Here is a 17,206-nt window from a genome sequence, read left to right on the forward strand (position 1 = left end):
TGTGTCCTACTTGTTTGCTACTTCCTGCTCTTCAGAGGGCAATGCCTGTGACCCACACGGAGGGCTGAGCAGGAGCTTGCAGTAGGCACAGAATAGCAGAGGCCTGAGTCCTAGAGAGCCCAGGTGGGACACTGAGCTGCAAAAGCAGCCACTCAACCCACCTGATGAAACCATCACACTTTAGTCTCCACACCCTTGCATGCGAGTTGAGACAACAGGACAATGGCATTTTATTTACAATTGGACCAGAAAAAGGCATACAGGCATTTTTTTTTTTAATTAAAAATAATGATGATGATTTAAAAAGTCAGAAAAATTGACAATGTTTGAACCTTTCCCCCACCCTCTCCAACAATGAGAACCTGGGGGGGGGGTGCAAGATCTGAATGAACAAGTAACTCCCAATCACTCTCCACTCTTTGGGCTCCCATTTCTCCAGCCTGATTCTTGGTGGATGCCACTCAGTGCCGCGAAGTCACTGCGAGGCAAGATTGAGAGGTGCACTGATTTGAATAAGGATGGCGGTGGGGCCCCAGGAGGTGGGGCAGTGAGGGGCAGGGTGTGTTCCTAGCACAAGCAGCATCCTGAGCTTTGTCTCCTGACAGGCTCCCAAAGGACTGGCGCAAGGGCGAGTGGCTGCTACTGACCCCTACACCCAAGGTGGGTTTGGTCTCTTGCTACTTAAGAGCAAACTCTGTGACTCGCCCAGGGTTTGCGGGGCTAGGATAGGGCAGAGGAGCTAGGCCAGGTCCATGAGCCTCTTCCAACCTGGGGAGACTGGCTTCTTGCCTATTCCTAGGAACTGGGAAAGGAGCAACTCAACTTACCTTCCATTTTCCTTCTCAGAGAAGTTTTCTGGGTGTTCCCAAAAGAACTTGCATGGGAGGAAGAGGGAATGGGTCTGGCTAAAGGACCCGAGAATAAATGTTGGGGCCAAGGGCTGTGAGGGGGGAGGGAGAGAGAGAGAGAGAGAGAGAGAGAGAGAGAGAGAGAGAGAGAGAGAGAGAGACAATCTTCCTCTCCCTGGCCGCCTCAAGGAAGAGATTTGAAGACTCCAGACCTGAAAGCAAGGGAAGGGGTCCACCATCACCCTTTACAAAGTGCGGCGCCCCTGAGGGAAAGACAGGGGATCAATCTTGAGGGGTGAGCACCCTAGTCTAGTGGCTTCAGCCACCTCTTCCCATACACACATGGGCACTTGGCTCTGGAAACACCTGGCCCTGGCCCCGGGCTTCTTGGCACGAGAACAGTCACTGCAGGTCTCACTTCTTCCTTGGTGTTCAGTAAACGCTGGCTGCTTTGAGGAGGGGATCCTGCTGTCCCAGAGAACCAGGACATGTCCTTGTAGTGACCAAGTGTTCCCAGTTAAAACGATGACCAAAGACCTGGCTGCTCGGGGCGGTGGAGGGCAGGCTGGGGAAGAGAATGGGAGGAGGGGCTGGCAGGGCTTGGTTGGCACTGAGAAGCTTGGAGCCCTCACTGCAGCCCCCGAGTTTCCTCTTCCAGTTAGTGGTAGGGTGGCCAACAACTCTGAGGAGCCAATGGGGACAATGACCAAAACCCCACATTTATCCATCCTGGATCTGCTTTTTTTTTTTTTTGAAAAAAAAAAAAAAAAAAAAAAAAAAAAGAAGAAAGAAAACCCCAAAACCGTAAAACAACAACAAAAAACCCAACCTAAACCAAAAAGAACCTGAATTAACAGGTCAGAAAGCTCCTGCTGACGGCGACTCTTAGCTGAAGAAAACCAACCACAGAAAAATGTATCCCTACAGACTGGATGAGATGAAGGAAATGGAAGGGTTATCTACAGGCCCTCCTGCCCCCATGCAGCCTGGGGGTCTAGGAACACTGTGCCAGGAGTTACATTCCAAATGAGCACGAGTTATTTTATTTTGTGTGCCTGCAGTCCCCACGCAGGGTGGCTTCCTGTCCGAGGATCCAGTGGGCCCAGCGTTGGTCCACCCACTCAGTCTATCTTCACAGCAGCATATATCTTGCGGACAAACATGTAGGCTGCGTAGAAGCCGATGGTCCCTGTGAGCAGCCAGAAGGATAGGACCATGAGGGTGGTGTAGCCGAAGTAGAGGAGGGAAGGGATGAACTCCACGATGTCCAGCTGGGGTGGAAGGGAGAGAAAGGGAGATGAACAGTCAATGCCAGGCAGTGGTGGCCGTGGCAAACTGCAGACCCCGTGCTACCTAGTTTTATATCAACTTGACACAAGCTAGAGTCATCTGAGAGGGAGGAACTTCAATTGAGAAAATGCCTCCATGAGACCCAGCTGCACAGCATTCTTCCATGGCCTCTTGAAAAACAGAAACAAAAACAAAGCAAAACAAAAAAAGATTTTTTTTTTTTTTTTTGGTTTTTCGAGACAGGGTTTCTCTGTGTAGCCCTGGCTGTCCTGGCACTCACTTTGTAGACCAGGCTGGCCTCGAACTCAGAAATCCGCCTGCCTCTGCCTCCCGAGTGCTGGGATTAAAGGCGTGCGCCACCACGCCCGGCTCAAAAAAAGATTTTTATTCCTCCCTCAGTTTTATAGTTTATGTGGTTTACAACTACTCAACTGTCACTGTATGTGAAAGCAGCCAGAGCACGTGTGAATGAGTGTGCATAGCTGTGCTCCAATAAAATGTTCTTTCAAGAACAGACTGCTGGCCTGTGAACCAGGCTGCTGGGCTCTGAAGCAGAGGAGGTCACTGCTGGGACCATAGAAGCTCCTGGGTGGAGCACTAACTACATCCGACCATCTGGGAGTCCTTTCCATAGCCTGGTATTTTGGGGAAACTTGGGCATTCCAAACACACCCTGGCTGCAGGCAGAGGACTGCCTACCTTTGGGCTTCAGAGATAGCATGTGAAATCTCCAATGTTGGATGGGAGGTTCTCACCAAAGCCTCCCTAAACCCCTCTAACTGGCCCATCTGGTTTGCCCTAGTTGCTAAGCCAGAGCCAGACTCCTGGTTAAGCCCACGCTTAACCTGTGTGAGCTCATGCAGCAAGCAGGCCCCCAAGACACAAGTCTAGCCCTGGCTCATTCTCTCTTCACTAGGCAGAAGCAAGGAGTACTTGAGTGAAGAAGAGAAGGGGCCCTAGAGACATGGTGAATAGTCTACCTTTGTCTTTGGATATGTGTGTGTGTCCAAATGTGTGTGCACATGGCTGTGAAAGCCGGAGGTATAAACATTAGGTGTCTTCATCAATTATTTTCTACTTTATTTTTGAGACAGGGCATCTCAAAACCTGGAGCTCACCAGACTCGACAGGCTGCCCCAAAACGCTAGGGAACCTGCCTCCACCTTCTCAGTGCTGGGCCTACAGATACATGCTCCTGTTCTCAGTTTTTTCATGTGGGTCTTGGGGCATCAAACTCAGGGTCCTCAAGCTAACACAGAAGTACCTTATAGATGGAGCCAATTTCCTAGCCTGATTTTATCTCTATTCCTTTCAACTCTTTTTTCTTTCATGCTACTGTCCTTTACCTGTGTCTGGAAGGGAGTACTGTATTATCAGCTTTATTTCAGTAGATTCGATTTAGGTAACTTTCTGCCTTTGAGAGGTATAGGGAGCAGAGGGAGCCCTAACTGAGTGACATGAACACAGGCACGTCAAGGACTCCAACGCTAGGCTTAAGAGGAGTGGCAAAGCTTTCCTCAGCAGTCCAAGTCTTTATTAATGATTGATTGACTGGTGTGTGCAAAGACTAGCAACTGCAGCTTCCTCCTCCAACCTTGAACTGCTTGCCTACATAGACCTCTTACCAAAAGTAGCCAACCTGTCCCCTGTGCTATATCCACAGTAAACCTACAAAGATTCTGGGTTGCCAGTGACAGTAGACTGCCTGATTGCAGCTTTCCTGTATGTTTGTCTGTCCTCCTCATTATACACCACCCCAAGCCGGGGTTCCAGTACACACACCACACTAGTCACAGCAGAAATGGTCCTGATTACTTACAAACCTACCTCACCTTCAAATCCTGCAGACTAAGCCTCCCAATGCTGAGGTTACAGACCATATTGCCTTTATGTTCCAAGAATCTCACAGGTTTCTGCAGATAGCGTTCTCACTGTTATTCAGACTGAAGGCTTGCTCCCAAACATAGAACACATAGCACAGAATAGCTCTGGTCATCTCCACTTTGGATGTAAAAGCACCATCCAGACACTTGGCTTCCTGTCAACAGCCTCTTCCTCCCCCTCTAACCTGCGCCAGAGAGGGCTAAGGGGTCTCTGGGAAGGTAGTACCTTGTTAACAAAATAAAAGATGGCGTAAACCAGGACGTAGAACGCAGAGCCCCCCGAGACAAGGAAATTCCTCCACCACCAGCGGTAATCCTAAGGAGCAAAGAAAGGGAGGGTCACAGCAGAATCCAAGGCATCGTCCCACAAATCTCACGGCCAACAGAGGGCTTCACGGCTCTAGGTAAGAACAGTCACATCTGGATAATGGAATGTTTATAGCTTAATTGTGGTGACAACCCCACATCTGGATTTATTTCTAAAAACCACAGAATTCCAGATTAAAATGGGTAAATTTTACTGCTTATAAACTATATCTCAACTTTTTAAAAGATCAAAAAAGAAAATAGTAACAAGTAAGTTTGCAAAATAGTAACAAGTAAGTTTGCTTGGGCATAGACTTCCTACGGGTGAGGATCGCTGAGGTAACCGCTACACCATTCTCCCAGTGGAAGAGCTGGATTTGAGCCCTGGCTCACGGCCTATCCACTGCCTACCTGGCCTATATTCACTCTGTAATAGATAATTCCTATGGGGGAGCCAGGACAACAATCTACACCTGCCAATTGGAGTTATCTGGAGTAGGTCTGATACTGACAGATCATGGCCATGCTGTGAGGGTAGAGTGGAAAATGGCTTGGGCAGGGGGGCGAGACAGCCTGAGGCAGCATCCCGCATGGGATACCCCAAAGCCCCATGGAGACGGTCAGTGTTGGATTTGTCCTATCTTCCCCACCCCCCCACTGGCCCACTCCCCTCACCTCTGCACACAGCTGGAAGTATACCATGACTATGCTGATTTGTGAGCAGGACACCACCAGGATGATGAAAACGAGGAACAGGAAACCGAAGAGGTAATAGAACTGGTTCTCCCAGATTGCCTGTGGGCACCAGAAATGGCTTCAGGGGCTTGCTCCCCTCAGTGACCACCTAGCAGCTGCTTCCTCCACCAGGGCTCCCTCCCAATCCCACCCCAATCTATACAACAGCTGCTACTACTGAGGGCAGCTTGCCCCACACCATGTGCATGCCTTGGCCTTCAGGCCTGCATAACCGTGACCTTTTGTTGTTGCTGTTAAAAAAAAATTATTTATTTATATATACGGGTGTTTTGCCTAAATGTACACTTGCACACCAGAAGGTGGTACTGGATCCCATGAGACTACAGCTGTAGACAGTATCGACCTGCCGTGTGGATGCTGGAAATTGAACTCGGGTTCTCTAGAACAGTCAGTAAGTGCTCTTAACCACCGAACCATCTCTCCAGCCCCTCTGGACCTTTTTTTTTTTAAAGCTCTTTTTATTGAAAACATTTTTCGTATAGTGTATTTTGGTGTTTTCCTCTCTCTCCATTCCGCCCATCCACCTAATTTTATGTTCTTTTTGTCTCTCTTTTAAGAAAGACAAAATAAAAATAACCAGAAAAAAACCCACAAAAAACCAAAACCAAACAAACCAAAAACAACCCAAGAATCACACACCCCTCCCCGCTAAAGAAACCAATTAAAAATAAATAAATAAAGCCAAAACAAAGCAATATGAGACAGCGTCTACAAAAATACAATTGAGCTTGTTCTGTGTTGGTCAACTACTCCTAACCTTGATTTTTCTTTTCAAGACAGAGCTTCTCTGTGTAAGCCTGGCTGTTTGGAAGTCTGCCGACCAGACTAGCCTTAAAGTACTGCTTGCCTCTCTCTGCCTCCCAAAGGCAGGCTGGGAGCTAAGGCAGGCACCACTGCACCTGGGCCTTGCCTTGTCTTTTTTTTTTTTTTTTTTAAAGATTTATTTATGTATTTTATGAATGTTAGTACACTGTTGCTCTCTTCAGTCACACCAGAAGAGGGCATCAGATCTCATTACAGATGGTTGTGAGCCACCATGTGGTTGCTGGGAATTGAACTCAGGACCTCTGGAAGAGCAGTCAGTGCTCTTAACCCCTGAGCCATCTCTCCAGCTCCCTTGCCTTTAATAATAAAAAAAAAAGTTTAAAAATTATTTTGCATATGTGACTGTTTTGCCTGTCTGTATGTCTGCACAACATGTGTGCCTGGTGCTCAGGGGGCAGAGAGGGCTTCCCCGTGCTGAACCCTTACATGCAGCAGCCCCCCATGCACAGCATGGCCTGGTTACCCCTTACGACTGTCCTGACAGGCAGGACCATTGAACAGACTTAAGAGTGAAGAAAGGACTCCTGCAGTGTCACAGACAGCAAGAAGCAGAGGGCCTAAATGACTCGTGTGGCAAGGCTGTGTGGAAGGTGAGGAGGCAGCAGTACTCACACTGAAGATGAAGAACAGCTCAATGAACATGGCACCAAAGGGCAGGATCCCAGCCATGAGGATGCTGCAGCAGAGAAGGCGTGTTAATGGGGAAGCCTGTGCTCGCTCCTAAGCATCAGTACAGAGAATGCCCATATGGTGGTAGGTCTAAGTCTGCCATTTGTGATTCACTCTATCTTCTTGGGAAAAGAGCAGGGTAGCCAAAACTCTCTTCAGTTCATAGGTGGGAACTCTGGTAGAATAGTGACTGACCTGCCTTTCATCTTTTGTTGTTTTTTTTTTTTTTTTTTTTTGAGACAGGGTTTCTCTGTATAGTCCTAGAACTTGCTCTATAGACCCGGCTGACTTCCAACTCACAGAGATTCCCCTGTCTCTCCCCGAGTACTGGGATTAAAGATGTGCACTACCACTGCCCAGCTCCTTTGGGTTTTTTCCCCCCTCTTTTTTTAAAGATATATTTAAGTATAAAAGTACACTGTAGCTATGCTCAGACACTCCAGAAGAGGGCATCAGATCCCATTACAGATGGTTGTGAGCCACCATGTGGTTGCTGGGAATTGAACTCAGGACCTCTGGAAGAGCAGTCTTTAACCACTGAGCCATCTCTCCAGCTCCATAAGTAAGTGGGTTTTGTTGTTGTTGTTGTTTGTTTTTCGAGACAGGGTTTCTCTGTGTAGCCCTGGCTGTCTTGGAACTCACTCTGCAGACCAGGCTGGCCTCAAACTCAGAAATTCGCCTGCCTCTGCCTCCCAAGTGCTGGGATTAAAGGAACGTGCCACCACTGCTCGGCTGTAAGTATTTTACACTGAGCTATATCCTCAGCTTAAGCAAAGGTCTTAAGCTCTGCCACCTTCCACCTCTCTGCTTCCCTGACCTCATTTCTTTTTTTTTTTTAAGATTTATTTATTTATTATATGTAAGTATACTGTGGCTGTCTTCAGACACTCCAGAAGAGGGCGCCAGATCTCGTTACGGATGGTTGTGAGCCACCATGTGGTTGCTGGGATTTGAACTCTGGACCTTCGGAAGAGCAGTCGGGTGCTCTTACCCACTGAGCCATCTCACCAGCCTCCCTGACCTCATTTCTAAGCAGACATTAGGTCTGCAGCATCTTGTCTTTACTGTGACATGAAGCTGAGCTTGCAGGCCATCTAGCAGTATACTCGCTGCTGCTGTAGAGTCACCCCAGCACCGTTCTGAGAAGGGAGCCTCTTCACGTTCTCCTAAGGAGATGGCTTAGGGGAGCACTGGGGTTGTCCACCCTGGAAGCCCTCTGTTTACCTCTGTCTAGACTCACCCCACAAATCGGTTCATGTACCACCGTTGTTCAGGGATCTGCCGGGGAATCTGGTTTGTGCGCACAGGGTTGTCATATGGCTGCTTGCGGAAGCCGAAATAGTAGCCCAAGTAGACAAGGGGCAGGGAGATCCCGAACCACATACACAGCAACGCCACCATGGTGGGAAACGGTACCTGTGGACACAATGTTGTGAGGCTCCTGTCGGCCTTGAAACCTAGAACAGAAGCCATGCAGGGGTAGTAGTAGGGGTAGCAGCTCTGGGCTCCCAGAGAGGAGAAGCCACATGCACAGTAGGGCCACTGTGCTGGGGAAGGGCCTGCAGACTTTTCTGCCACAGGGCTCCTGGCCTGAATCTCTTGAGGCCAAGAATTTCCTGTGGGGAGAGCAGAGTGCAGATGGGGCCATGTGAGCTTCCAGGGAAGATGGAACCTTAGCATCCCAGGAGCCCAGCCTCCAGGGAGGCAGTGGGGACTGTGAATCCCAAGGAGCCATGAAGGTGCCACAAGGACAGGACACTACACGAGGGCTGCTGTGTGAAGACAACAAGGGAGAAGGCAAAACTGCTAGAGTTTGGTTAAAATGAAACTTCACAGCATTCTCCCAAGTGGAGAAGAGCAGGGCATGGCTCTGGAGTAATAAAAGAACTCCATTTTAATAAAATTCATTTTTTTCAACAGGACCTCTTATATCCTAGGTAGTTGGCCTTGAACCTACTATGTAGCCAAGGACGACCTTGAACTCCCATCCTCTTGCCTCCAGCTCCTGGGTGCTGGGATAGGAAGGCACGCACTAGCACAGTGAGTTCATGAAGTGCTGCAGCCGGAACTCAGGGTTCCCAGCATGCTAGGCAAGCACTCTGCTAACTGAGCTGCACCCTAGGCTCCCAAATTCAGTGTTTGGATGTGCATGTGTCTGGAAAAGCCTACATCAGAGAGCTAACAGTGCTTCTTTAGAAGGGGGATGGGGTTAGAACTGATATTTTTCATCTTCCTCATCATCTTCTCTGTAAGTCATTTTCTATAAGGCTTGTGCAAAAATCAGTATGTTAACAACATATTAATGTGGGAGGGTAAATTTGTGCAGCCACTATAGAAACCAGTATAAAGTAAAAACACAGATCCCACATGGCCCAGCTCTATTACTTGGGTACAGATGCAGAGAACTTTCAGTCAGCACACTACAAAGACATCCACCTCTACTGCTGCACTGGTCCCAAAAGCCAGGAAATGGATGTACCAAAGATAAAGAAAATGAAATACCAACACTCTGCAGGAAATGGATGGAACTTGAAACTATTATGCTAAAATAAGCCAGACTCTGAAAGACAAATACTGCAAGTTTTCTCTTATACACAGAACCTACACTAAACATTTTTGTATCTATATGTATGTATGTATATATGTAACTCATGAAACTAGAGAGGGGATCATTAGAAGGAAGGAAGAGATCTTCACGTAGGGGAAATAGGGTAATGGAATACATGTGATAAGAAAGCAGAAGTTGGGAGTCAGCTGGGGAAGAAGGGGAGCAGCCAGCGGGGGCGGGGACAAGGAAGAGGACGGTTTGTAAAGGGACTGAGTGAGTGACAAAGCAGAGTGACAGAGTGTAAAATGCTGTAATGCAATGTATTACTGTGTATGCAACCTAAAAATAAGAAACGGAGGACATTAAATGTTTAGAACAGTATTACAATAAGCATCATTCATTGTAAATTTTAAATCATATACTCTCATTTTAAACATCTCTATTGAAGGAGAAAGATGGAAAGAGTACACATCTAAAACCTCCATGGTAGGTATTCACCTCTGGATGGCTCCACTGCTTCATTTCCTACTGTTTCTGTGCTCTTTAGAAAGCCCACCTTGAATACCAGGGTGGGGTGGGGTGGGGTGGGGTGGGGGAAGCATTCCCATGCCGCTGGAAAGCAGCAGCCTACACTCAAACCATACCCAGAGTCCTTCCTTAGCAGTCCTAACAAGCACCTGCCCCACCCTCCCTCCGTCCCAGAGTCCCGAGGAGCTGCTGGCAACCTCAAGGCGTGGGGCTTAATGGGAGCTCCACTCTGGGCTGGTGCTGACAGGATGCTGAGGTGAGCCTTCTCCATGAATACCAGGCAGCTCTCACTTGGTTAAACCACGGGGAATTCCCCTACTGGCCCCTGGAGTGTGGAAACCTCCCTTTAGAGAAGTCATCTGTGGCCAGCTGTTCCCAAGCCTGCAGAAAGGCCAGGGCCAGGGCATAGGCAGATGGTAGATGGGCAATGCTGGGGAAACCCCAGCCAACCTTCAACCCCTACAGCTGGGAACAGAACTCTGGGGGCTCAGAAAAGGGAAGGGGACAGTAACAGGAAATGTCCTTAGGGAATAGGACTGAGCCTCACCAGCTCTCCTTGCTGGAGAGGGGCTTGGCAGCGGGGAAAGGTACTTACTGCTCCTGATGAGTGCTTTCCCCAGATGAAGCAATTCAACACAAAGCAGATGCCGAAAACCACACCAGGATACAGTGTCGCTGTCTGGGAGCAAGAGGAACAGGTTGGGGAGCTGCATCTGGCTTCCCTCAAGGCCCTTGGGGAGCTGGGGACCAGAGGCTTCCTTTGGGTTGCTGCTTAAGCACAGCTTCTTTTCTGACCCCACACAAGCCAGGCCTCCTGTTCTATGAGACTTTACAGAGCCCCGTAACTGCTTTTTCCTTGCTCTCAACCTACTTCCTAATTACAGATGGTGGTCACCTTATAAAGGGTCTACTTAGGATCTTTTGAATTGGCGATGTTCTGACGGTTAGAGGCATTCTGTAGCAACCACACTAACTTTGGCGTGTTAGATATACATCCATCTCAGACTCTATCAACGGAGTGTAATCTGACTGAGACAAGGAGCACCAGCATATGCTTTGCTGCCTGATCAATGTCTGTTTCCCCATTGCACTGTAAATCCTGTACTCTCTTGTATTCTCATCACACAGCACAGTAGCTACTCACTATTTGCTTCATAAATAAATAAAATGACTAAAAAAATATGTACGTCTAGGCTCCAACTCCAACTGCCTAAAATAATGGTTCAGCTTTAGTAGCTTCTTAAAGATGGCAACTGTGGGCTCTACCTGTTCCATCTCACCTCACCCTCACTACAGACAGGTTTAGAAGAGACCCTACTAAAAGATAAGGGCATCTCTCCATTCTAGATCACACTTTATCAAGGGTAGAGCAGAGTTTAGAACCTAGACAGTCTTCCTCCAAAGTCTGATTTCATGCCATGGAATCTAGTCAGTCTCTCAGGCTAGAGGCCAGGCAGAAACTCAAGGCCCCAGGCTTACACTTGAGTCTCGTCCTTACACACTGGGATGATCTAGGCATCCAGATAGGTCACTAAGCACAAAGGTCAAGGTCCAAGCTAACACTCAAACTCTGCATTAACTTCTTTGGCTCACTGTCTCCCATCCAATAGCTAGTCACTGCTCTTGTGAGTTCTTGTCCTTGGGCCCTCTTGTGGGTCATCAACATCTTGTGGTATGAGTGTACCAGGGGTTATATGTTGCACCTACTCCCATTGGAGAGATGGAAACTAGAAGTTCAGAGAGGGCTGTTTATGATTATCCATCAAGACTAGGATCTAGCCAGACATGGTGGTGGTGCATGCCTTTAATCCCAGCACTCAGGAGGATTCCAGGCCAGATTGGTCTACAAAGTGAGTTCTAGGACAGCCATAGCTCTGTTATACAGAGAAACCCTGTCTCAAAAAAAAAAAAAAAAAAAAAAATCACACGCGCATGCACGTGCACGCGCGCGCACACACACACATTTAATTAAAATAAAAAAAAAAATACTAGGATCCCAGCTGGGTGTGGTGGTGCACATCTGTAGTCCCAGCACTCAGGAGGCAGTAGCAGGGGGACATCTGAGTTCAAGGTAGCCTGGTCCACAGAGTGAGTTCCAGGACAGCCAGGGCTCTACAGAGAAACCCTGTCTCAAAAAACCAAACCAAACCAACTAACCAACCATACAAACAAAAAAATCGCAAACCTAGGATCTCAGCAATTCCAGAACGTGTAGGTGCTACCTAAAATATTCCTTAGGCCCAGTTCAAATGTCTAGATGTCTTTTCTTTTTTGTTCCTTTCCATTGTGTAGCAGAGAATTCTTCCTCTTCCTTTCTGACTGAAACTTACAGTCTGGGCATCACATCTAACACTGTGAACAGAAAGAAGAAAAGGTCCTTGGAAGAACCCCAGCCTGCACTGCCCCATTTCTGTGGACTTTTCCACCTCCACGTGTCTTCACTCTTCTCTCTGGTCTGTTGGGTGTGGTGTTCTCTTGGGATGCTGCTCACCACTCTGAATCCACTAGTCTCTGCTCCAGTCCCTCGACAATGCAAGCAAAACGTTGCCTAAGGTCAACCTCTGTATCACTCTGTGGATGGAGCATCTGCAATGCTGAGATACTTTTGGAAGCTTAAGAGAGCCTAGAACTGGAGACTGTGGGCCCTAGCCCCCACTGCTCCACCTTCACGTTGTTTAGCTACTAGCTTAAAAATCCGTATCAGGGCCTACCTAAGCTCCTGAGTGGTGTAGGAAGGGTGTCTCAGGCCCCAACAAATGCTAGGAAAAGGAGGAGGAGGAGGAGGAGAAGGAAGAAGAGGAGGAGGAAGAAGAGGAGGAGGAGAAGGGGGGAGGAGGGGAAGACTTACACAGAAGGCTCCTTTCTTCCACCTATGGCCTTTTAGAGTTCGGTAGAGACGGCCAGCAGAAAATCCACCAAATACCCTGTTGTAGGAAAAGGCAGAATCCACAATAAGAAGTCCTGTAAGTGGCATGAAGCAGGCTTGTGCCATCCCCTGGGAACATTCTCACATATACCTACCCCATGAACATGAAGAGGAAGCAGGCAGTGGTCATGAGAGCTCCCCGGCTGGACGGTGACAGCATCCCAAGCATGGCCACGACTACAGAGGGGACAGAAGGCAGGCTCAGGATCAGGGTGTTTTGTCAGGCCTGAAGCTTCTGATGGGCAGACATACAGGCTGCTAGACAAATGGGGCTAGAAGAGATTCCCTTCTTTTTCAGCCTTTGAAACAGCAAAGCTCTTTACAGGAAAAGACTGGGTTGTACTGGGGTTTGGGGGTGTAGCTGGGGTTTGGTGGGGGGGGGTTGGAGCAGCTGCTGGGTCCTGGCAGTCTGAACCGTCACCATACCTTCTTGTCCCCAGAGCCCTTGGAATGAACCACACAACCCGTTGAGAGCATTCTGAACATGTGCAAGCTGAATCTAACTTGACCCTCTAAGATGGAAGTTAGCCTCTCCATTTCTTAGACAAGGAAACTGAACCCAACAAGGCTAGGTGGCTATCAGTCATAAAGCTCAAAGGTTAAGGGTGAGAGATAAATTTAGGCAGACTGACTCCAGACCTGTCTGTAATTACTATAAATTAGTGAGTTTTGTCCCTAGATTAATGAAAAAAGTCCTGCTGTATGCAGTGGCACAGGCAGACAAAGTGGCTGCTCATCTTAGCTTGGGCTACATATCTCAGACCCAGCCTTGAGGGGAATAGTCCTGGGCCCGCCCGAGGCTGGCAGTGATTCTGGACTAGCTACTTACTCTGAGGACAGAGAGGAGTCAGCTTCATAGTGCTCATGTGTGCTTCCCTGACCAAGTACTCATGTGGCTCTTATGTGAACAGAGCTGAAAAACAGCGGAGGGAATCACTACTGCGTGCCTGGCGTAGCTGCCCAGAATGCTTGGCCTGCTCCTGGGAGATAAGCCTACACTTTTGCTTAAGTCACAGAGAGGTGGCTATGCCTTAGGATCAGGCCATGTTCCTTTGACCGCCATACCCAGCCCACACACCCACTTACAGATGACAATCAGGATCATGCAGAAGAGCTGAATGCCTGAGCCCAGCAGAGAGCTGAGGATCATGGGATATTGGGGTGGCCTGAAGACATCACCATGCACAAGCTTCCACCCAGACTCCTCCATGGTGTCTTCCTGTAGCAAGGGACAGGGGGGGGGGGGGAGGTTTGTGAGACAGAGGCTCCTGCAGGAAACACCCTGTAGACCCAGGCTACCCCATCAAACCAGCACCATAGGCTTGTCAGAGGAATGCGACCTGGAGAAGGGAGGCCAAGCACAGCACGGGGCTTGTAGCTGCGGGAAAAATCATCTCCTAATTCCAGAAGACTAGAGCATGGGAGACCATGCAAACACCAGCACACTAAATGCTAACTTAATAGTCCGTGGGTGGTGAGTTCCTGAAGCAACTTATTTTTTCCTGATTATAAATATGTATTTACCTTTATAAAAAAAAGTGTATGTCATAAAATTCAAAGGAATGTAAAGAAACAGAAAATGTTTAGGCCACATGTGGTGGTTTATGTCTTGGGTCTTACCACTCAAGAGGGTAAGGCAGAAGAACTGAGAGTTCAAGGTAGCCTGGGCAGCATGACAAGAGATTTTCTTATGACAGAAACCTCTAAAAAAATAAAATGACCTATATACTTAAATGTTTCTACATTGACATAAAAAGATACCACTGGGGGCTGGTGAGATGGCTCAGTGGGTAAGAGCACCCGACTGCTCTTCCGAAGGTCCAGAGTTCAAATCCCAGCAACCACATGGTGGCTCACAACCATCCGTAACGAGATCTGGCGTCCTCTTCTGGAGTGTCTGAAGTATAGCTACAGTGTACTTACATATAATAAATAAATAAATCTTAAAAAAAAAAAAGATACCACTGTTTTCTTTAGTTTTTAACCTATGTTTATTCATGTATACACATGAATAATGTTTTAAAAAATGCTGAGTGTCATACTGAGTACCTTGTTATTTTCAAGGGATGTATGATTTTTGAATATTTCCCCCCATGTTAACCTTTTCTTCTTTTTGTTTTTTTTTTGAGACAGGGTCTTACTTTGTATGAAACTCACTATGGAGATCAGGCTGGCCTTGGAACTCACAGGGATTTGTCTGCTTCTGCCTGTGCCTCCTGAGTGTTGACATTAAAGGTTTGAGCCACCATGATGGGCTCTCATATTAACCCTGCTAACCATTAGTACAGTATGCTTTTGTGTATGTGCATGTGGAGGTCAGAGGTCAACATCGGGTGTCTTCCCCAATTGCTCCACACCTTATCTTTCTGATACAAGGCTCTCTGAACCCCAGGGACTCCTTCACATCTGCCCCTCAGCACTGCAGTTAAAGATGCACACTGTCACTCCTGGCTTTACATGGGCACTAGGCATCCAAGCTCAGGTTCTCATGTTTGTGTGCCTAGGCAAGCACTTTATCAGTTAAGCCATCTCCTCAGCCCCACAATAAAAAAAAAAAAAGGTAAGGGGAAAGAAGTCGTGTGTGGTGGTGTATACCTGTCATCTAGCTAGCACTCAGAGGCTGAGGCAGAAGGATCTCCAGTTTGAAAGAGCCCAGGCAACATAGTGAGACCCTGTCTCAAGAAAGAAAAATAAAAATCTGTGCTATTTACCTGTCCCAACATCACTTTCTTATGACAGTTTGAATCTGAATTTGGGCAAGGGTGGAGGTGGGGTTTCCTGAAGTGTGGTGTGTGTGTGTGTGTGTGTGTGTGTGAAACCAGGCATACCAAAAAAAAAAAAAAAAAATCACATACTTATTGGCTATGTATAGCTAGTTTCTTGTCTGTAAATATATACGTATATCAGGCTGACTGTGAACTCATACAGCTCTACCTGCCTCTGTCTCCCAGGGAATAATGGACAAATAACTAAGCTGGGCCTTGCTGGTTTTGATATGGGGGTCTTGCTATGGAGGCGAGTCATCTCCAGCCTCTCCTGCCTCACACCTGAGCGCTAAGATCACAGTATGTAATAGTATGCCTAGCCCTAGTTTTAAATTTATTTTTTTTTAAAGATTGCATTACTTATTTATTTACTTAAGGATGTGTGTGTGTGTGTGTGTGTGGGTGGGTGTACATGCATAATAAAGTGTAAGTGGAGGTCGGAGGACAATCTGTGGGAGTTAGTTCTAGTTCTCTCCTCCCACCATGTGGGTCTCAGGGATCAAACTCAGGCTGTAATGCTTGGTGGCAAGTACCTGTACCGTGATGCACCATTTCAAAACCTCTACTTTAAAATTTTTAAGTGACAAACTAACCAAGTTTTTTTTTTTTCTTCTGTGACTTCTTTCAAACACCTACCACTTTGAGGAATAAAAAAATATTTCTTTTTCTTTTCAATGCCTTTGAGATCTACTGTGCTCTCCCACACATGCATGTGCATGCACACACACAGGCCTGGCAAGTGCAGAGCCCTCCTGTTAGCTCATCCTCCCTCTTCCAGTCAGTCCGCCCCAGCCAAGACCTCGTACAATGTCATCCTCCTTGTTGTAGTTGGCGATGTCCTTCCGCAGGGTCCGGATGATAATCATGCTGAGGATGCCTGCAGAGGACAGGGTGGGAGGGTGAGCAGTGCTCTAGCTCCACGCCCTGCTCAACAGGGCCGCCTCCCACTTAAGTGAGCTCTGCTCCAGCTGAGCAGGGGTATGCAGACAAGGAGGCTGCAGGATGGCAGAGGAGGCCACAGGCTCCTGCTTTTTTGTGTCAGGGAGGAGAGTCCCATGCCATTCCTGTTACTGGCAATGCATCAAGACTCACATGGGGCACCTTCGCCTCTCACTGTCCCTCAGCAGTTCCCTGAGTCACTCTGCCTCACTTGTCCTGTCTCCCTCTCTAGGTCACAGTATTGTGCTTAGGACACGGGCTCATGGCTGTGAGCTCACTTTGTGCTTTTAGACTCACTTCTTGAGCTGAGGACTGGCCTTAGTGAAGCCTGGGTGGCAGCCAGTCTCTTCATAGGCAGTGAATAAGCAGGAACTACTGCTATCTTTGTCTCTCACGACATGGAAGCAACCTCCTCACTTTACCTCTGTCTAGAGTCTCCCCCAGCTTCCTGCCACGCTTGTCCCACAGCAGGCCCATGCTTCTGGAGGCTGTTGAACGCATCGGTGACTGTGCACAGACAAACAAACCTATCTGCTCTTCTCTAAAAAACTCACTAGAGCAGAGTCCAATTCTTGTTCATTTCTGTACACAGGGGGGCTGGCGCAGGACCATGGGGACTGCTTCTGACCACACGCAGCCCTGACAACACCCTAGAAATACCCTGTAAGTATTGTGATGCCTCAGACCCCCAACTCCACCTTCAATGCTCACCTGACAGGAAGAAGACTACCACGACAGAGTTAATGATGGAAAACCAGTGGATCTGCACATCACTCATGGTTAGGTAAGTGTCCCATCGAGAGGCCCATTTGATGTCACTTTCCTGGCAGGCACGAGGAAGCAGAGTAAGGTCTCCTATTGGACAGAGGAGCCCAGCCCAGAGCAAGCCCTCCTCCCCAGGCCAGAGCAGGCGTTCTGTCTCA

General features: G+C 48.0%; 1 protein-coding gene across 2 annotated transcripts in view; it reads right to left on the bottom strand.

Annotated features, from left to right (window-relative positions):
• Positions 1–200: 200 nt before the first annotated feature.
• The window catches only part of Tm9sf4 (transmembrane 9 superfamily member 4), a 46,290-nt gene continuing 29,284 nt past the window's right edge, over positions 201–17,206 (bottom strand). For both annotated transcript variants that reach the window (XM_085833239.1, XM_085833248.1), the window contains exons 8-18: positions 16,995–17,106; positions 16,151–16,221; positions 13,666–13,798; positions 12,675–12,756; positions 12,502–12,577; positions 10,249–10,332; positions 7,818–7,993; positions 6,521–6,584; positions 5,003–5,122; positions 4,248–4,337; positions 201–2,119 (exon numbers count right to left, since the gene is read on the bottom strand). In XM_085833239.1, coding sequence (XP_085689365.1) covers positions 1,970–2,119; positions 4,248–4,337; positions 5,003–5,122; positions 6,521–6,584; positions 7,818–7,993; positions 10,249–10,332; positions 12,502–12,577; positions 12,675–12,756; positions 13,666–13,798; positions 16,151–16,221; positions 16,995–17,106 — 1,158 coding nt within the window. In that variant the 3' untranslated portion in view covers positions 201–1,969. The remainder of the gene's footprint in view (positions 2,120–4,247; positions 4,338–5,002; positions 5,123–6,520; positions 6,585–7,817; positions 7,994–10,248; positions 10,333–12,501; positions 12,578–12,674; positions 12,757–13,665; positions 13,799–16,150; positions 16,222–16,994; positions 17,107–17,206) is intronic.

This window comes from Mus caroli, unplaced genomic scaffold, assembly GCF_978045245.1.
Source record: "Mus caroli unplaced genomic scaffold, Mus_caroli_1 scaffold_2, whole genome shotgun sequence".
NCBI classification, from domain to species: domain Eukaryota; kingdom Metazoa; phylum Chordata; class Mammalia; order Rodentia; family Muridae; genus Mus; species Mus caroli.